Genomic DNA, 22,279 nt, shown 5'->3' with positions numbered 1-22,279 from the left:
TATAACTACATAAAATGTATTTCAGGATATTCGGTGTTGACCATATCAAATGAAGGTAATGTTGCATTCATTCATATATTTTAAAATAAAATTTCCATTTAAATAATGCATGTATTACTTGTACATTTTTCATTTTAAAAAATAATATATATATTTCAATACTGTACATCATTTATTTCTTTGTATTGTCAAGAGTTCAAATGTAATCATTACACATGAAGGCCAGAAATTCATTTTTAAGTATACTTTTATTCATTGGAAAAATGTGTTTTCTATTGACAAAATTAGAGATTTCTCTCTAATTTCCTGTCTGTGTTTTTATAAATAAACTGTATTACTTGGTTGAAATCTTAAAATTATTTTTCATTGGAAGTTAGAGTGATCTCATAGTTTTTAAATAAATTGCTAAATATCTTGATCATGTATTTAGTTTTGCTTTAAAATAAAACTAAGGTTTGTTTTACATTGTTGGCAAATATTTACATTTTAGAAAACAAACTTGGCTTGTATTCAGTCAGTATAATTTTAAAATAGCTAGGATATGGATACAAATAATCTTTTGTAGTATATTGCAAGAAGATGAAACTACATTTATAGATCTCTTTTCATAATTATGGTAAAATACATTTTATAAAATGTATCTGTAGAAAAAAATTGTGCAAAGTTATGTACATGTAACATTTACATTCTTGAGAGCTGAAAAAATACAAGATTCTGTGTCATTTAAGTTGGGGACCATCTTCAGTCAATAGGCTTGATCATCATCTGAACTGCTCTCAAAGAATATGACCCGCCTCTGTATTCTGCCCAAAAAATTCCGTCTTGGTGCTTGCTTCTGTAATGGCCTCCTCTGTACCATACTCCATTTAGGTTAGAATGTGCACAGGCATTGTACCACCAGCCTCCTTTATGAAAGTGGGCGCAGTTTCCTTTGAGGAAAAAACAGATATCAAAGTGAAAGTTGGTTCTAAGTGCGGTACCTTTGGAATAATTTAAGTTGAGCTTTCCTTACTCATCTTAGTTAACCTTATTTTAGTTTTCTTTCATTTATTCAATTGCTCTACTTGAAAGACCTCTTTGAATTGTCTTTTTATTTTGCTTTGTACTTGCTTAATACGTGCTTGTTTTTGTTTTAAGATGTGATTTTCTAAGTAGCAGGGTAAGTAAAAGCCCAGTGTTTGTGAGACATAACTGGGAAAGACTGGGAAAAGAAAGACACAGAGTCGGCTAAGGCAGAGGGTCAAGCTTAGGAGAAACTGAGATCTCATACTAAAATCGCATGAAATAAAATAGCTCTACCAAAAATCAATTGACTTTCTGTAAACACACAAGGCATATGTTATGGTCATATCTTTCTTCTCCCTCTTTTCCAGTGTGAAATAGGTTAAACAGAGACCCTAATGCTGCTTGCTAAGATAACAACTAAAGAGAAAAATAAATCATTTTTCTTGGTGGCTGTGTCTTTATCAGTGCCAGAAACCCAAGTTTAAAAGGCAGAGTATATGAGAATTATATTTAGCATTATATGGATGGTTTAGTTTTCTAATTAAAATGTTAGTTTTCCCTCTCGATCAAGCTGTTTTGCATTATTGTTCCACATTTCACCGTCTTCACCATCTCTAACTGTTCCTCTCTAAGAACTGCTCTTACACCATACATCCAAATGAATTGCCCTCTTCTCTTCCTGCAGGTCTCTAGTCAAATAACACCCTCTCACAATCGCCTTTCCTGGCCACCTGCATAAAACAGAACATGTCCTAGGCTCTCCTGCCCATCACTCTGTTCCCTTACTTGGTTTTATTTTCATTAGAGCATACATGGCTACCTAGTAAATGATTTTTGTCTCCTCCTTAGTGGTAAGTAACAGAGGGCAGAAACTTGGTTCACTGCTGTATCACCAGCACCTACAGCAGTACTGGCATATGGGAGGTATATAATGAGCATTGAATTTGAGGGGAAATTTTATTTTCAAATGAATTTGGTTTCATTTTGCTTTATTTTTACCCTTGTTTTCCACAAAGATCCCACTTGGAAGAGATCCCCCAAAAATTGTTTCTTTCAATAGGTTGTATTCCCTTTGACCATGTCCACACGACCTTTTTGAAAAGATTTAGTAGCATGTACTTTAATAACAAGATTAATGTATAGCAGGTGAAGTGACTTTCATGAAATTTGTTTTATTTTTGGTGTTTTTGTGTGTCTCTGTGGTGCCGAGCAAACCAGGCCTTGTGCATGCTAGGAAAGCACTCTACTGCTAAACTGTAGCCCTAGCCCAATGTCATTTTTTCTTACTCACCTGCATACATATCTTTATCTCTGTCCAGTGTGGTGAATTGTTTTCCATTATGCCACATCATAGAATCCCCTGCATTTCCCTGGTAAGTTCCCAGGCGCAGTCTGTAGAATTCACTTTCGGGTTCCAGACGAAAGCTGCTGTATTCTGCATAGACTTTTTTATCACTCCAGTCTTCTAATTCAATTAACAACTTATAATTATCTTGATTGCTAAGCATATAGATATTTTCCAATCCAAGCCAATATTCTCCACCAATGTTTCCAAACCCTTTCTGTTAATTAAAAAAAAAAAGAAACATGAGTGCATAAATAAGTATAGAGATAGTAAACATTAGCGTAGATAAATTTTAAAACATTCAGTAGCAGAAGGATATTGGCCATTCCAGTGGTACAGGTGAGCTTCTGTTTTAGTAAATCACCTGGTTTTTGTAAGCTCCACACTGCTACTTGGTTTCACTTTGCTTTCTCTTACTACCTCAGGGGGTTTTGTTTTTGTCTTTGTTTTTCATAGCTAGTTAGCTTCAAACCCTACAGATAAGACAAAGGCAAAAGAGAACAAAATAAATTCATAGCTACTGAAAACATTAACTAGTGAACTACCTACATCCTTAAAAGAGATTCTTTATCTGTCTCATACTCATTCAGAGAGCCGTTTTTTTCCCTGAAAGTAGACGATTTCTGTCCCCATCTTTGTCAAAGGATATGTAATATTATTATTATGGGTTACTCATTAAAAATGATAGCATGTGTTTTAGAAAAGATTATCTTTAGCTCTCTTTTAAGTAAAATTAATGTATGAGACAATGCGAGCACTGCTTTGTTTCACCTCCCCTCAGTCTGAGCCCTGTGATTTACCTTATAATTCTCCCAGTTTCTGAAGAAGTTGACAGAGCCATCTGTTCTTTTCTGAATCACAGTCCAACCCCCAGGATCCAAACTGTTCTCACACCATAACTGCATTGGTCCATTGCTGTTCTCAGGTTTGATCATATAAATCCCACTGACTGAATGCCCAGCTTCTTTTGCTTGCTGACAGTCTTTGAATGGCCCTGTGATTTAAATACCATTAATCACCAGAAAACTTAATATGAAAAGAGATATTAAAATAATTTTAATCACGATTCTTACCTTTACATTTTTCTTTACAAAACCACTCTTTATCTCTTGTGTATACAATACTATAAAAGTTAAAGAAACTAACTAAAAGGATTATTCCAATCCCTTATTTGTAACATTAACTCATTTCATTTCCCATTCTTCTGCTTTGCCGCTGTGTGTATTGCTAAAACCCTAAAACAAGTAGAAAATTGGATTCTGTCTTCTAATTTAACAAACATTTCCATGAAGCTATAGTTTCCATTCTAACGCTTATAATTACTATGAAATAGTCCTTGATGTTGATGTATCAATATTTATTTCTATCATTGGACCTGGAAGTTTCATTTGATTTTTGTCATTACTGTACAAAGTATCTTCATTTTTACTGGCTTCCCTTTTTTATATTATAAAAATGCTGTGGGATTGATCAAGGGGATTTAAACACACTTATATATATCATCATGGTACCCAATTTACAATTTCCTAAATTTGATTTTAGTGAAACACACTAGTCCTTTGAGATACTCAGTGAAATGAAGTAACAAAGTCAAATAAGTATTAGAAATCCTAAATATTTCCCTTTTAGAAACTCATGGTATACATTCATATATTAAAACTGAGAAACCCTGAAAGAAACCAGTGTCCCAGACTTAGAGAATCTCTTATTTTCCCTCATTCAACAGTTACTAACAGCCCATAAAAATGCATTTCAAGAATGTTGACCTAAATGCCTTTCTTCCACATTGTATCAGTTTATGACTCTCTGCACAACTACCCTGTGAAAGTGTACAAACTTTGTGCAGAAGAACAGTTAGGGAAGGGCTGTTTCTTGGGTGGTAGCAAACCTGGATATAAACCTGTCTCTTTGTAGTCCCAGAGTCTGTGCCCTGAACTACTGTACTGCATTTGCCCTCCTGTTATTTCATAGTTTAAGATATTCTCCCTTTAATCAACTAATAAGTTCTTCAAAATTTTTAAATGACATAGCGTTTTGTAAAGTCACATGTAGAATCTCTGATTCTTTACATTGTGATTTCTACATTATGGAATCTAGAGAAAGATAGTATCTAGTTTTATTAACTATTCTTTAATTTCATCTGTTACCAGTATTTTGAGTCCTTTTTTTATAAGCTTGGGAAAAATTATGATTCAAAAACAAGAATTATCCTAAAGATTTATTAGAAGAAACATGCAGAAATTCCTATTGCTAAATTTTTTTATTTGCTAGAAGTTTTTAAAATTCATAGTTTTTAGAAATTAAGTGAAAATAGAAAATCTAGTAAAGTTCTTACAAGAATTTGGTTTTGATAAGGATAATAGAACTGTTAAAATTTTAAGAAGTGTGTTAAGTGTACAGTACAAAGAATTTGGTGTCCCTTTTGGGCTTTAGTAGAACAGAATTAGCTTCATTAAGTAGATACGCATCTGTCACTAGAAGAGATTCTCAGAGATTGTGAGCTCTTCTTTCAGGACTGTTTTTCAGGGAAGGAGATAATGTTTTGCTTTCTTCTGACTTCTTGTCTCAACTGATGTAACTTTTGGTATTAGTAATTTTTTGTTAAATAAATGAGTCAGTCTGCTCAAGGAAACTGAGTAGTACACACAAAAGCCAAGAGAACATGTTTCTCTGTATTCCATATTCGATTATGTTTCAGATTTTCAAAAATTATACCATGTCAACAAACACTACAGATTACTAGTAAAAAAAAAAAAGAGAGAGAGAAACTGGAAAGATTTATGGTGTCCTCCTCAGGTTGTATTATTTTAGGCATTACACTTTTTACTGATAGGGTTTCAATTTCATTTGTTTTTCTCTCTTGATATTTCCTTATTTTTGCATTCTTTAGCAATACCTCAAGATAGCTATAATAAGTACTTTAAAGTTCTTGTTCTTTGTTTTCCTAGTTTGCTGACAGATTATTTATTTGTTTTTGTTTGTCATTAATGGATTTGTATTTTTCCAAAGGCTTTTTTTTAATCTGTCACTGAGATAGTGATGGGATTTTTCCTTCTTTGTTAATATGGGAAATTATAGCAATTATAAGTGTAACATTATTGTATTCCTGGGGTGGAATCATCTTGGTCAAAATATTCAGAGCCCTTAAGAGTACTTAGCAAAGTAATCTTCATCAGTAACTGTTGGTCCTTTCTTTACTCTTCTATTCCTGATGTTAACACACAGTAATAGCTTACTTAACAACTTAAATAGCTTACTTAATAAACATGCTTATTTAATTTATAAATTTAATATGACCAGTTAAAGATTAATGTATAGTTATTTCTACTGCAGAGAAATATTTCTGTTCTGCAAGTTCACGAACTAAAAATAATAGCTGGTTTTAGCTGTTAGCATACTTTGTATTCATCCTCGGGTTCTTGTGACACCAGACATTAAAATGCCTGGGAAAAAATCCCATGTAAACTGGTGTGACTTCTTTCTTCTACGAATATTAAATTTTCCTTTTCCTCAGTCACATATGAGCTATTTCATATTACAGAAGCATGCATTGTGGTCAAAGAAGGGTAGAGAAGCCATATTTCAGATAGGATGAAATTTACAGAACTTGAATTTCCTATGTGATAGTGAGAAGGAAGGAAATATGAAGTTTGACACCCAGGTGCATGGTTAGTGATTGTGTGTAAATTTGAGTTCACTTAGGCATGAAGATATTTGAACTAAATGATCTGATAGGCATGCTTGCCATGTTTTCCTTAGTTCTGCATTAAGAAATTTCTGCATCTACTCTATTCTGGGCTAAAGGGTTAAACAACCTTAGAGTCAAGGGGCAGGTGGGAGAAATTACATGAGGAAAATTCCACTACAGTAATTAAGTATTTTGATGGTAACTATGGCTAAGATTTAACTGAAATTTGAGGGGAAAATTGGATCCTGCCTCTGTCTGAGCTCAGGTGTGAAGATGAAGAAGCCATTGGGAGTAGTAGGTCTAATTAAGGCCACACATGGGTAACGTGTGCTGAGGCATGGAGACAAGAGCGCTTGGTCTTAACAGAGCAGTTACCAAGTTTCTTATGTCTCAAGTAAAAATGGCTGAGGGTGATGTTACAACTTTTCAGGTAGGCTGTAGAGCCTGGCACAGTCAGTTGCTTGACTGCTTCTGTTTAAAAGTGTGGTCATGGCTATTTCCAAAGTTAGCCAGAAATTTTCCTCAAAGTTGTCACTTTCAGAGAAGTCAAGGATGTCTGAGGAACATTCCTTTTATTTTAAAACCTATTGGTACTGTAGTTAGTGCGTACACAAAATGGTTTTGTTGTAATACACATAAATATTTCTCTCATTTCAGAAATTTGCATGTTCTGTCACTTTTGCATTGCTTGTTCTGATTGTCATCTTTGTAAATGTTTACTGTGCACTCATTTGAGCATAGTTCTGACAGTTTTTGTTTTACATATATGTGTATATTTGAAAGTTGGACTTTCATTGGGGTATTTGAATTGCTGGAAGACATTTAGAAATGTCAAGATGTGTTGAATGTTGACAGAATTTAGGTTGAATATCCCTTATCCAAAATACTTCAGACCAAAAGTGTTTCCAATTTTGGCAATTTTTGGATTTTGGAATATGTTCAAGTTTCAGGTTTGGGGGACATTTCAGATTTTCAGATTAACCTCTATTTGTCAACTACCATTTGTTACATATTCCTAAACTCCTTTTCTGCTGTTTAATGGTACTCAGATGTTTAAGTGAATGATTTTCTGAATCCTGCTTTGATTTGACAAAACTTCAATTTATGCAAATTTAAAATTATCTTCAACTTTATTTTTCATTCCATTTTTTGGCAGTGGGCTTCATGTTTAATTTGGTTGTCCATTAGACTTTGTTAATATAAAGACTTAGGAAAATTTAGTTGAAATCCTTTTCCAGAACACATGGATAAAATTAGCAGTGCTTTTTCTCCTAAGTAAAGATAGTATCAGAATTCAATATTTGTTTATTTTAATAAATAAACCATTAATCTGTCTTAGCCCAGTGCAGACTGTTGATAGTGACAGAAACATTTTCTTATTATTTGTATATCTTATTTACTTTCTGCTCTAGAATTCGATTATAATTTATTCCTATATTAAATGTTTTACTTCTTTCTAAGTATCATACGAGACTAGATTTTGGAATTCTTAAATCTCTAATAGAAAATTACCAACTTTAGTCTCAAGAGGTCAAATTTAACTTGTTAGCTTGCATATTATCAGAAACAAAATTTGACATGTGGGTCAGGAATTTGTTAATGATAAAGGGGTATTTATCCTTTCTTTAAGACTTGTAGTAACCTTTTTCTTGCATTGAATAATCTTGAAATAGTTTTCATCTTACCTGATACACATTTGGATTATTCTCATAGCAGAAAACCGGAATTCTGTAAATTGAGTTGAAGTACCAGTCTCTCTCTCCTGCAGTTTGTGTGATGATTAAAGTTTATGTAGGGCTAATAAATTCCAATTTGTAGAATTTGATTCATAGGAAAATACTGACTACCACTCTTCCAACTTTTGGCTAAGATCAAGTGTAGAAAAATTTTGACTTGTTGTACCACATTATTTTCCAAAATGTATTTTTCATTATAAACCCATATAAGGAAGCCATCTTAACATGAACTTTTTTTAAGTACCTTAAATTACAAGAAAAATCCTCTTTGTGATAAGAGAAATAAAAAGCATAAATTTAGAGAATTGGCTAGCAAATAGAATCTTCTAAGAGATGAACTTTTTAATCTGGTTGTGAGTTAAGTATAACTATGTTCATTTCAAGAGAAGGAAGTTTGAGGCAAATATTTTATAAAGTATTAATATAAATATTCCACTGAAAATTGAACCTGAGAATTTACTAATAGAAGACAGTACAAATTATTTCAAAAACATGAATATTCTATGATTTAAAACAAACCTGCCACTAAAAAGCACATTTTTTTAATATCTAATGACTGTGCCTCAAATTTAACCATTTAAGCTTACCTTTTAAGACCCCCATTTATCTGACATGGCAAGGTACATAAATAGACATGCGCAAACTATTAAAATGTGTGGTGGTCAGACCACACCAGAACAAGAGTGAATGTGTTCTTCACGCATCTCCTCATGCAGCCACAACAGTCTCCCCACAAGGGGGCGGTCTTTACACAAAGGCATTTGTGCCTTAGAAAAGCTGGCCAAAATCCAAGTTTGCTGATACTCAAATCTTTGCTCTTATACTGTGAAGGAGCTTTCTCAACTCCATTGACTACAAAGAATGAACTTATTTTTAAAATTTACTTTGTAAAAATTTAAATTTTTCTTTTATAAAACGCTAGCCCAAGGAGCAGACTGCAAATAGTCCAGTTAAGATTTGCATTAGTGGACTGCTTTCCAGATGTATAATTATTTTCCCAAATACTTTATTTTTAAGGTCGAGTGAAAGTAATATTTCTGTAAAACATTTTTTAACTAAAACATTATTATTCCCTATACTTTTTCAGATACATTTTCTTATAACCATTTCAAAAGAAAATATGAAATTGTCATTATATCACCTTTTTTAAAAATTGTAGCGTCCTCATTGACCTTTCCCCAAAAAACTGACAACATCTGTTCTCCTTTCTCCTTTCTGTCTCTATGAATTTGACTACCTCATATAAGGAGAATGACAGTCCTTTTCTTTTTGTAACTGGCTGAACACCTTTCAAAATAATACAAATTGTCATTATTTTCCCGTTATACACTTAAAGACTTTAGAGTGACCGTGGGGGTTCAGAAGCATACATACAGCAGTAGACACCCATTGGTGCCCTTTTTGTTCAAGTGCCCAAACAGCACCAGAAGTTATTTCCAGAGAATTGTGACATAACATGAGCAAATAATTCAGCACATTATATAAAGAAAACAGCAAGCCTGTTTGTTGTTGTTAATAATAATTTATATTTGGTAATAATCAGAGTATGAGGACTGTAAAAGCACATGAGAATCATCTAGTCCAATCAGCACTTCTACAATCTCCTTCTACAAAGGCACATACAGAAAAAGGCAGGCAAATTGACTTACCCAAGGTCACATGGCAAAGGTAGTGGTGCAGCCAGGTTTTCCAAATTCTGTGCTCTTTCTCTTGCTCATTAGTTTACTGATTAGTGTGATAATTCTAATGGTGTAATTAATCGTGGACTTGAATTTAAAAGACCATTTATAGAACAAGGAGGTAGGATTTACTTAAAATAATAAATCATGAATAAAAGGAAAAGTTACCTATCCTTAATTTTTACATTAAAAATTGGCTTATTGGGGATATGCACACCATTGTTTCATTAAAGCAAATTATGTGTAAAATATTTGGACATGCTAAATCTCTAGGATGGGATTTGTGTTCGTAATATTAGAGGGTTTTGTTATCATTTTAAATCTCAATATATAATAAAATCTGGAACTGATATTTTTCATTTTGCTATAAGCATTTTCATTGTCAGTTTGTCACTGTATAAATATGTGATTGATCATTTCTGCTAGAATTGGTGGTACTTTCCACTTAAGATTGAGGGACTATATAGAATGCGCCACAGCAGTCACCTCCGTACTTTCACACACATAGGTAGTTGCACACACCATTGGTTTTTAAAAATCCACATGCCTCGGTTTTGTTTATTTATAAATTATATATACAAACTACTGTGTTGATACATTATATACTTTAAAAGCTTACGCAAAACAATTTTTTAGACGTCTACCAAAAATAAATGTTTTTCTTTCTATAGAATTCAGTGGATCATTTTTTATACATCTTCATTTTGAAAATCATCATTTACTTAATTTAATGATACTCTGGACCGTTGCTACTCTTAGAACAGTTTATACTGAGTGAATCCAGTACAGTATAATAAGTAAGATATTTTCATTGAAGGTCTTTGGAATGTCAACTTTAAAATATTATATAAAATGCTGTAAAATCAGCTAATGTTTAATTTAGCTGCAGATGAGATGCAATATCCATCCATCAAGGAAGAGCTTATGTATAGTTGGAAGGCATTTTATTTAGATGTACTGTCTATACATGTAACGGTAACTGATAATCCAAGAGAGACTATATGAAATACCACTCGTATCAGAGAGTAGAGGTGTTCATGGAGAACAAAGATCACTTTAAGCCTGTGGGAATGAGCAAGGGCTTTAGGGAGAAATTACCACTTGTTTGTTTGTTTATTTCATTTGATTTCAGCTTTGTAATTTTATCAAATAAAAGTAATGGAAAATAGGAGAAAATGAGTAGATTCACTTCACTGGAGCAGAGGTGGGTTTTACGAAGAAAACTAATGGAAGGGAAACTAACACAGTAGTCTTTATTCTTAGGAGAGGACATTATTGTTAGTCAGACTAAGCTTATTGGACTTTTTGTATTTGTGGTGGGGAACTGTTGAGCCAGAAGTGTGATGTTTGGGTAGCTGAAGATGAATCTGGTGACAATGCAGAATATGTTTTGATGGAGAGAGAAAACAGAGGTAGAACAGTTGGCAAGCTATTGTACGGTTCTTAGTAAAAGGAAACGTGAGTGCCAGGCACTACTGTAACCAGTCTTCAAGTGTTAAATTCCATGAGGTGTAAGTAGTAGTAGTAGCAGCAGTATTACTATTTTACAGATGAGGAAACTGAAATACAGAGAAGTCTGCCCCCTCCTCCCAAGCCACACAGCTAGTAACTCAGGAAGCCTCTGTCTTCTAGCTACTGCTGTGGGTAATTTGAATATGTTAATGGTTCTGGCTCTGAGCAGAAATGGGAGACATGGACCGAATTCAGTTGGGCGTGTGCATAGGCCAGATGGGGGAATGAGCAGCAACACAAGTCAAAACAGAGAAATCAAAATAATTGAATCTATCAATTTTACTTACAGGAATTTATCATAACAAAATAATAATAGAAAAACAAAGGAAAGAAAAATTATTTTTAAAAGTTCCAGAAATATTGGTTACCATGTTTATGAGAAGGAAAGAGACTTGCAGATTATTACCAAAATGTTAACTATTTGAGTATTTCACTCTTCAGTGATGCTTTTTTAAAAAAAATCTTATTGCTATTTTCTAGATTTCCTTCAATAAATTACTACTTTAATGCTGATAAATTACTTATTTCTAAAAGAATGCTAGTTTGAGAAAAGGAAATAATTTTAGAGTTTAGTTACTAATTCATTCATTCATTCCTCAAATACCTTCATTATGTTAAAAAATATGCCACATCTGATCCTGACTAGATACGGAGATGAAATAATGAAAAGAAATTTCATTATCTTACAGAAACATCCAGGCCAGCAGGGAAACATACAAATAAATCATTAACTTCAGTGTAATATGACACAGAAAATACTTTGAAGGATTAGCCTATGCTTTAGGGAGGGAGATCTAGGTAGGTACGTTTGAATCTGGGAAGGCAAAACATGAACCTTTAAACCTAGAGTTAAGCCTTAATCTGCTCAATTGACAGATAAATGAAAGTATCTCAGTAGAAGCCGCCATGGCAAGGGTGGTCATGGTAGTGTCCAAATGCAAACGTGCATCTTAGGTTAGTATCAGAAGGCAGAACTCCTGGGCAGGGTGACACTTGAAGCCTCAGTGATACATGAAACCTCCAAAATAGAATACTATGAAGAAGGCTGGCTTTTTACAGCATAGAAAGAGGATGAAAGGCCTAGAAAAGTAAGAAGAATCAGAATACTATAAGGTGGAAACCCAGAAAGCAGAGGGGTGAATGGTCAATTCTTTGTGGTGTATTTCTTGCCCACCTTTGTTTTGTAGTTTTGTTGTTTAAAGTTATCTCATAGTCTATGTATGTTTTATGTCCACCTTTTCAGTAAGTGAATGAGTGTGATTTTCTTACATCTTTACTTTGGGCATTTAGGTTTCTCCTCCATTCAAAGGAAGAAAACCAGTTCATAAAAAAAATGGATGCAGGTGAAAAATGAATGAATATAAATGAAAGATATTCATTCAGAAAGTTGGCAGTGAACTTGAAAATGAAACAGAAGAATTATTCATCTTTGTTTTTTGGGCTTCTAGATTGAGACTGATAGTGAGTGAGTGAATGGAGGAAGGAATGAAATGAAGGAGTAGAGGCAGGAAATCTCAGATCAGTGCACAGTGGTTTATGGTACTGGAAACTTATTTGTATTTATTTGACTACAGGTACAAATTATTATTTGTTTAGTCTTGGAAAATAGGAAGGTATCTTTTCGTCTTTAGGCTGACAGCCAAAAGACTGGGTTTTTATACAACTGTTTTCATTACCTTACAGGAAGGAGCTAAGAACGCAGGACCTAATTAGACTTCCTTTCTAATAATGAATGTGATATTTGATCTAAGTAATAAATGAGTGATCTGAGAGTGGGGTGGGGGTAAGGACACATAATTGCAGGCTTGAAGAGAATGGAAGCAAAATCTTAAGAGTTCTTTTTAAAAGGGAAGATGGAATGAGCAGCACGAGGGGACCACACCAACTATTGAGAAGCAGTGAGGTCCCAGCTGGAGGCGCCGTGGGCGGCTACCGAGCAGGCACGTCCTGTCACTGAGGAAACCTAGACTCTAGGAGCTTGGAGGGACGGCTGCTTTTTTCACAGAGTAACCAATTTTTTAAACTCCTAGAAATTTAAAGCAGGGAGAGGAGATATATTTAAGTTCAGTTCTTGATACTATTCATTGAAAACAAAAATCGAAATCTTAACTTACACGGGTAGTAGCATCATCAAAATGAAGAGTAAGCATTTATATGAGCATCGTTTCATAAGTCATAAAGCATATTGACCTCATATTTCTATTTTTACCAGTAGGAACTGACTCACCTTCATTGATGAAAGTTACCGGAGGTATCTTGAAAGGGCTTTTGGTGGGAGAAGTTGCCAAATCAGGTGGTGGCATTAAGTCTCTGGGATAACCTGGATCCCTCTGTATCTCATTACCTGCAAGCAGACCAGGAGTGTACTGATGACTGTTAGGAATGTGTTGTGGAACCACCTGGACGAGCGGGGGAGACACGTGGGTGTCTTGTCGGGAAAATATCCTCAAGCACTGCTCTTCCAACAGAGTGATCATCACAGACTGGTTATTGACAAGATCTGTCAGGGAAGCGTATTTCACCTCCAGTTCCCTGTACCTTGTTGCCATCTTCAACATTTCTGTAGTGACATTGAGGATTTTATTTTCCAACTGGGAAAGTTCAAGTGAATTGTCCCTCTTCCGGATGATCTCGTGCAGCAGTTGCATGTAGAGTTGAGTGACGCGAGAGTTCATGTTCCGGCTCTCCTTCCTCAGCAGCTTCACCTCGTTCACGATGTTTCCGTCTACGTCCACCACCAGCTGCAGAACGTCTATCTCTTGCTTCTGCCTGGAGAGCACGTCCTTCAGGTTCTCCAGGTCCATCCTGGTGATCATGTCTTTGATGGCACCTGTGTCTTGCCCTTTGGTGTTGACACAGATTGGTCCTGTTATTTTTTGTTCAGGTACCAGAAATGTGTATGCACATTTCTTTGTTTCCTCTTTACTGTCTGTGGCACGAGGGTATCGCCTCTGGTTTATTTTTTTTATTTTCAACTGCCCACTTCTACAGTGTCCAGTGCCCATTAGTAGAAAGAGGAGCACACCTAGGGTCCAAATAAAAGCCTTCATTTTGAAATTGCGTTGTACAGTGACGTCTCTTGAAAACAGGTCACTGAGGGGGAAAAGTAAAGAGTTCATATTAACCTACATTTAAAGTCAGTACTGTAAAAACACTCTAAAGGAAAATTGGAATACTTCATAAATTAGAATCAACGTTATTTCTTAAATTTGACACTAACTTATAATGTTTCGATACTTGTTTCAAGATGAGATTTTAGGACTGGGGCTATAGCTTGGCAGAGTGCTTGCCAAGTACGTGTGAGGCACTGGGTTTGATCCTCAGCATCACATAAAAATAAATAAAGGCATGCTGTCCATCTACAACTACAATTTTTTTTTTTTTTTTTTTTAATAATGAGATTTAGCAGCTAACCCCTCAGCTACCACCTTTCTATAATGCCTTTCGGTCCCAGCTCACTACGCAGAGTCCATCAGTGCCCACTGTTGTAGGGTTCTGCAAAGGCACTGGTAGGTGCTATCGGTCTTTTGAAACCCCAGTAAGATGCGTTTCTTACCTTGAGAAAGCTCTCTCTTTAAGACCATGTAAAGGGTACACAGTGTTCATAGGTTTAATTTAAACATTTTTGCCTAACTAGAATTGAAATTACTAGGTGCTTTTACTAGTCAGCATTTTAGATTGATATCTTGCAATTTCAATTAAATTGGTCCCCTACCATAAATATTATGTATTTTTTTTAACCTATCAGATAAATATAAACAAATCTAAACTGTTTTGCCATCATCTGTTGATTTTTTTTTTTGTAGCATCTGCTTTTGATATTGCTGACAGGTTTAAAATTCATAGAATTCTCACAGTCATTATTCTGAGTAATAATCATATACATGCTATAAGCTTATAGATGATTCAGCAGAGGAAGGAAAGTACCTATAACTGAATATGAAGAACCTCTCTGGGCCCAGGTGCATTTTGAGGGCCAAGGCCACACTATCAGAATCAGGCCTAAGACTCAGGCTCCCTGGCCCTTGGTCAGCATCAGTGTATGTATCCAAATGTGTGCTTGGAATGTATTGTGTTTGTGGTGGGAGATGAGAAGTACTGCCTGTTTATAGTGCAGTTCTGAGGAAATGCTGGAACTAGTCTGAGAGCCAAGTTCTTCCTTTGTATGTGCCTCCCAAAAGAGTGGGAACAGTGTAACTGGCAGATGTGCGTGTTCTCCTCCTCAGGGTCATTAGCAAGCTGCTGTGTTACAGCCCACCTTCCATCTTACAAAGCTAATTCTCTGTGCTGCTTTTTTAAAGGATGACAGCAGGTGCTCCAAGAGCTTTCTGTTGGCTTTTCTGAGTACTTGTTGCTTAATTTGAGAAGGCAGATCCCAAGTTACTCATGCCCACCATTAACATAACCACACCACAGGGTACAGTATTTAGAACCTTGTGGGTACGTTCTCAGTGCTAGCACTACTTTGAACCTTTACCTGTAGTAAGTCATTTACTTCTCACCACAACCTGATGAGGTCAATTTTCAGATGAAACTGACATTCAGAAGTTGATTGCTTTATTAAGAGTCTCATAAAGCTTTTAAGAGACCCAGATTTTGCATCCAGGCAGACTCCAGAGTTTTTAGTTGACCACTGCATTAGTATGGCATCATATTCTGTTTTCTGTCAGTAACACTGTGACAATCCCATATATGTATGTAGTACTTCATTCACAACAAGACTGTGAAGTAAATGCTGCATCATTTTACAAAGGTTTTAAAGTCCTATAGAAGCTAAAGACCACTCAAATGGGATTCAGAATTTTTACTCCCATTATTTCTAGACCTACTATTTTTTCTTAGTCATGTCATGACTACAGAGGGAACTTAATGTGTTATGTTTCATGGTATTTTCTTGGCTTGTATCTCTTTTCACTGACTGATTACCCAATTATGCAAAGGTACTTAAAAGTCTTTTTTGTGGTGCTGGTGATTGAACCCAGGGCCTTGTGCATCCGAGGCAGTCACTCTGGCAACTGAGCTATATCCCCAGCCCCTATAAGTCACTTTTTTAAAAAAATTTGTTATAGATGGACACAATACCTTTATTTTATTTCTTTATTTTTGTGTGGGGCTGAGGATTGAACCCAGTGCCTCTCACGTGCTAGTCAAGCACTCTACTACTCCATCCTTTGTGAGTCGTGTTGGGATATGATTCCACCACATTTGTGTCCCCAACATTTTTGCTGCTGTTCCCATTCCTCCATATGTGTTCTGTCAGTTATGTTTATGTATCTGACTTGAGATTGTGATCCCCCACAAAAGGTTGTCTCAGGAAGCAGAGACTCTTCAGCTGGGGGAGGAGGGACTACACACTTCACTCTGACAGTGAGTGTTCAGCCAGCGTCGTGTCTAGTGTGGACAGATAAGGCAGGTAATGCAAAGAATGAGAGTTGTCTGATACCAACCTAATCAAGATAGGGGAGATGAGTATGATAATGTATCAGAGCTCTTTATTGTTGACTGATGGCCAAATGCACAGATGAATAAGTACTTTTTATGTTTTCATACCATGCCTTGTGACATTGGTAGAAAATTTAGACTTTTAAGAATCCTCATTCCATTTTATTTTTGAAAAAGAAACTTTTATTATAAGAGAATTGCCTTACTAAATCCAATAAAAGATGTTGTGTTGTGTTTACAGAGTCTGGGAATTTTTAAGTGGTTTATTTTTAAGAGAGTAAAAAATGTTACCATTTCACCTATTTAACTTACTTAGTGTTAAAATTCCCTCATTTCTTTTAAATAATAGAATGTAAACTCTTAAACCATAGAATTGCTTTAGTTGAATAATTCCTACTATGAAACAAGGAAAATTCAGAAAGTATCATGAAAACAAGTAGAGGGTTGGGGATATAGCTCAGTTGGTAGAGGCCCTTGGTTCAATCCCCAGCACCGCCAAAAAAAAAAAAAAAAAAAAAAAAAAAACAAGTAGAATTTTATAAATAATATTCTGATTCAACAATTTGTATTAATACCATACACAGATTTTTTTTTTTATAGAACAGCTAAGAACATATTATCCAAGACTTGGTATCAGTGTTATCATTGGAGAACCCAAAAAATAAAAAAAGTCAAAATGTTAATTAATTTTTTTTTTAAGTTTTATATTCTGTCTTGGGTCATTATGGTTCCAATAAAATTAAATCATAAGATTTAGTATTTTAAAGGAGGCAACTAAAATTCCTTTAAAAAAAGTAATAATCCCCTGGTCCTTACAAAAGTAATGACTTCGTTGTCACTTAAAGCAGAGCAAGGAGCCACATTTCTTAAGTAGTAGACTAACTACGTCATGAGTAAAGAACTGCTTTTTAAAATACATTGACTATTACATTTTCTAAAAATATTATTTAATATTTTCCCACATGTTCAGTTTTAAAAGTGAAAGATCCATAAATCTGTTACCTCATAAAACCTTTCTCTATATGTTAAGTTTTTCCTAGATCCCAAGAGAATGTTATAAATTAGTTACAGTATACTTAAATATAAATCTACATCTTTGCTTGGTTGTTTTTAGAAAAGAAAATAACATCTTATATGCATTTGGGTTAATTTTATTAGTACTGTTTATCTTCGTAGTTGCTACATTGCCAGCTATTAGAAAAAATAAAAGCCAGGAATTACTTCTTTGCAGATGGTAAACTCATAGAGGCATTTAATTGGCTGTGTCTTGCACCGAAAACAGCATGAGGCAATGAAGTTAAATTTATGAAGCATTGAGGATGTGTTAGATAAAGAACTTCTAGGTTGTGAAATATGCTCTAGGAAGAGATTTGAGAACAACCTCATTCTCTGGCTATATTTCAGAAAAGGATGGTTATCTGTGTGACGTGGGTTTCAGTTGAAATGCTTGCCCAAAGCTTCGGGAAGAAGTGAGGCTTAATGATAAGATCCTGAACTTTTCATAGCAAGCAGCAACAGAGAGATGACAGTGTTTCAGATCCAGTATTGCTTGGAAATTTTATCAGAATCTTTTGTAAAATATGTGCTTAACAGAGATCTTCATAGTACTTAGAGTCTAGAGTCTTTAAGGAAAGGACATGAAAGCAAAGTTGAAAAACATCTGACCTTTACCATTATTTGCTTGTTGAAAATTCTTAGCATTAAAAATTTTAAAAGTTCAGAGGATCCCCAAATCATAACAAACTTGTGGCTTAGGTGTTAAAATGGTAACTAGTAATTTTGCTTTTAATAATTCTCTAATATAATTAAACACCACCCCCAGGTAGAATGTTGAAGGACACCTCTTATGTATGGTTAACAAAATTATTTCTTTTAAAAAATATTGCACGTTTTTGGCCTTTTAATCATGGGTTTAAGTAATTACCTCTTTGAGTTTCATGTTTTCTATTTTTTAATGCTGTCTACTTAATACTTCTCAATTCTAACATGTAAGAAGGTTTAGGTTTTGTTTGTGTATTAACAACTTTGCTTTTCTGGGTAATTCCAATTTCAGCAGTTTTAATTTGTTAGCCAAATTAAATTACTGTTAAATGTAAACTTGGAAAACTGTAAAATTCTGAAGTATAGCAAGAAATGCCCTAATCTTTACAAGAATTTGTTAAATATTTGGTTAGAATATAATTGTTTTGTTGCAAAGCCTTTGGTTATTTGATATCTTCTTAGCTTTGTCTTGCAGCAGTACTTTGAGAACTCCAACAGTTTGTTGTTTGTCCTATGAGAGGAGAAATTGATCATGTTCATACCTATTTAGTTCAGATTCCTTTGTTGTTGATTACTGTACTATAAACTGCGTATATTTAATCAGTTCTTTAAAATGTCTTCCTAGGGTCATGAAAGCATTTGTTTTCAGAAATCAAGCATGTATGTGTTAGTCTACAATCATATGCACTAAGTATCATTAAATCAAACCTCAAGTAATACATTAAACATAAAGTATTTAATGACTAGTTTTTACATCAGAAAGTTACAAAATAAAATACTTTACAGATGAAATGAATTATACCATATTCCCAAGTTCTTTGTTAAATAGATTTTGAAATTACTACTACAAATGTAAAATAATTAGCATTTTGATATATGTATATTTTAATAAAAATAAAAGAAATATAAAAATACCTTTTCAAATCCCGAAAATTGCTGCCCTTATTCTTGATTTTTAAAAGTCAGTGCAGAAGTTTGTTCATCTGTGACTTTAATGGCAACTGCATTTTTGTTTTGGACCGTTGAATCCAAGCTGTAATAAGGAGCTTCTTTTTTCTTTTTATAGGACTAATTAATTGAACTTGACAAGCCACCTATGTAATTTTAAGTCGTCTAGTGGAAGGTCTGGTCTGTGGGCTGTGTCTAGTCCCTCAGAGAAAGCTTTGTGGCTTTGCTCTGACTGCCACATGGAGAAGCGCAGTAACAGCTGCAGCTGACAGACTGTACACCCCTTAAGAGTGATTCCCTGTCTTTCTGTGCAGACTCGAGTTCAGCCCACGTATTACGTCACCAAAAAATAGCTGGAGACTAGGAGGGAAAGGCTCCTCCTCCTTAGGATTTCCTCTCTGTGGCCTTAAATAGGGGTGGGGGTGGTGGGATCAGCAGGAGGTTGCGTGCTCTGAACAAGGGGAGATTGTGTGCAGGTTGAAGGAAGGCCACCATCTGGACACAGACTGTCATTTTATAGTTCAGTGGGCAATCATAAAACAAACATCTTAGTCTGCGGCCAGAGACTTTAAGTTGCTGAAAAAATAGTACTCGGCTGCACTTTAGAAGTAGTTAGTTGCAGGCTGATGAGTTTGGCTTTTTTTTTTTTTTTTTTTTTTTTTTTTTTTTTTTTTTAAAACAAAGAAGAGGAGTTAGAACTTGCCAGGAGGCAGCACCTAAATAATAACAATGTTCTTTATAGCCTACAAAAATTTTTAAGCATTTTACTTAAGTTGCCATTTCAAAAGATTTCAGACTCATAAGAAGCTTGTTGTAATATGTTTCTTAGGATAAAACTTTTCTGTGTAATTACCAAAAATAAGTGAAATTTCAGAAACCTAATACTTTTAAATTCTGAAGTTATATAATGTTACATTCTCCTACAAAATGACCCCTTTTGTCTAAATAAGGTCACTCTGGTTATTAGTTGATGTGCTGCCATTTAAAAACAAACACAGCCCTGAGTGGAATGAAAACACTCCCCATGAGCTGTGTGGACCTAGACAGTCACTTCACCCTCTTCTGGCCCAGTTTCTGCTGTGTGAAAACAGGGTGCTGGGGGGGAACTTATAAGTGTTGAGTACCAACTGTGCTATTGAGTTTCATTAAATCAAGAAATAGTAAGTAATTCAATAACTGAGGAAACACAAACAGGTGTCTCAGGTGACTTGGTTTAGTACTTAAGTGCTGAGACATACAAGTGGGGTTTGAACCTAATGCCAAAGCATTATACCACCCTCTCATTGGATTACCCAGTTGCCAAATGCTGCTTCTCAGTAGAGCCTTTGGGCTCCTGCTTCCCATACATACCACATACTCTCCCCTCCTTGTTACTGTAGCTTGTTCTGGTTTTACCTTCCCAATAGGCCCTATAGATCTACTTCCTTTATTTAAAATGTGTAGGGTTGGGGGTGTAACTCAGTGGTAGAGTACTTGCCTAGCATGTCCCAGGACCTTCCTGGATTCAGCCCCCAGTACCAAAAAAGAAAGGGGTAGAGGTAAAGTCTAATTTCCATCCCTTTCATCAAGTTGTCTCTTCAAATTCTTGTGTCACATGGGTGTATACTAGGGATCGCAAACTAAAGGCCTAATAAACACAAATGCTCCAGACAGCCATGAAGCAGGTTATATAAATAAGAAAGTAAACCAAAAGTAAGATAACAGGAAAATGAAGGTTATAACAAACTGGAATCCTTACCGTTAGCTTAAAGAGTTCTGCGCCTTCTCTGAGGCACCTGAGTGGTGGCCACGAAGAATTATGAGACAGTATTTCAAGGTCTTCCCATTTTTCAGGAAAAGAAAGTCATTTAGATTTTTCCTCTGCTTTTACCTGATTTTAAAAACATTAGGAAAAAAATAAAATAAAATAAAAACATTAGGCCAGATGGGCTGCCAGCTTCTAGCCTCTGATATATTTCGTATCATGTATTACTTGATGGTTACATTTTAGTTTAATTTGGGTAAAATATGAGGTAGTTAAATTTCTCCTGTGCTTTTTAATTTAAGCAATTTTAAGCTTTTTTACTTGAGCAGTGAGTGCTATCACTAACCCACACAGGAAATTGAAATGGCAGATGTTTAGGAACAAATAGTGGTTGGTTTGGCTTGTTAAGTTGAAAAATGAAAGTTGAGAATTCAGTTCTATACAAAGACCTGAAAATTCATCAGTAATTAGGTGGTAACTGAAGCTGTAGAACCAAGATGTCACAGAGCCAGTATGTATAAAAAGAGAAGAGTTAATGACAAACCATGGGAAATACCAACTTCTAGGAATGTGAGGAAAAAGAAGAATGAAGACAAAAAAAAAAAAAAAGTCTAGGAAAGTTCATCCTGGGAAAAACCAAGGAGAAGGGAATGGTTAAAATATTGCAGAGAGATCACAAAGGAGGGAGAAACTAAAAGAGATGCTTAAAGATTTAGAATGAGAAAGTAATTAATGGCTTTGCCAGAGTAAATTTTAGCAGCATGATAGATAACAGTTCAGGTTATTCAATGGGTTAAGAAATGATAGGATAAAATTTAACTAACAAATGGATCAATATCCACAGTGTACTAAAACACAGAAATCAGGAAAAAAACAAAAAGACATTACTAGTCAAGGAAATGAAAATTAAGATACCAGGTAATACCATTTTATACTGATAAGACTGGCAAATATTAAGATTAATAATACCAACTGTCCATATAGATATGAATCAATAGAAACATTGTCAATGGTAGTGTGAATTGGTAAAGCTTTGAAAAACAGTGTTGGCATCCTCTTGTAAAGTTGAATATTGATAGACTCCTGAACCTTAGCAGTTTCTGGTGGGGCGGGGGCTTGTAGGGAAATCTTGCGCATGTGTACGAGGGGGCGCACAGGTGTCTGGCAACATGAAGGAGGGAAGCAATTCAGAAGTCTGTCAGATAAAATCAGTACATTGTGATACAGTCACACGTTGGTTTGTTCTCAATATAAGGAATCACAGGTGCATTGACCAGCAGAAAAAAAATGGTAATAAAAAGTGAGACACAGCAATCACAGACTATTTTTTTAATTATTTTTAAATGCTTATAACTTATTTAGAATATACAAATATTCAATTTTAATCACATGTGAAATATGATTTTTTTGTTTAAAGAT

General features: G+C 34.8%; 2 protein-coding genes across 5 annotated transcripts in view; one reads left to right on the top strand and one right to left on the bottom strand.

The window, feature by feature from the left end:
• RALGPS2 (Ral GEF with PH domain and SH3 binding motif 2) overlaps positions 1-22,279 on the top strand; it is a 161,999-nt gene that overhangs the window by 104,061 nt on the left and 35,659 nt on the right. The gene's annotated exons all lie outside the window — the stretch shown is intronic.
• ANGPTL1 (angiopoietin like 1) lies at positions 565-19,727 on the bottom strand. Its single transcript, XM_079105945.1, has 5 exons — positions 19,084-19,727; positions 13,193-14,058; positions 3,151-3,344; positions 2,297-2,567; positions 565-929 (listed from the first exon to the last, which is right to left on the bottom strand). The coding sequence occupies exons 2-5, from the start codon at positions 14,013-14,015 to the stop codon at positions 742-744; spliced, it is 1,476 nt and encodes a 491-aa protein (XP_078962071.1). The 5' UTR covers positions 14,016-14,058; positions 19,084-19,727; the 3' UTR covers positions 565-741.

Source organism: Sciurus vulgaris, assembly GCF_902686455.1.
Source record: "Sciurus vulgaris genome assembly, chromosome: 12".
Classification (NCBI taxonomy): domain Eukaryota; kingdom Metazoa; phylum Chordata; class Mammalia; order Rodentia; family Sciuridae; genus Sciurus; species Sciurus vulgaris.
Note: the sequence above shows the minus strand (reverse complement) of the source record. Positions and strands in the feature narration are given on the sequence as shown.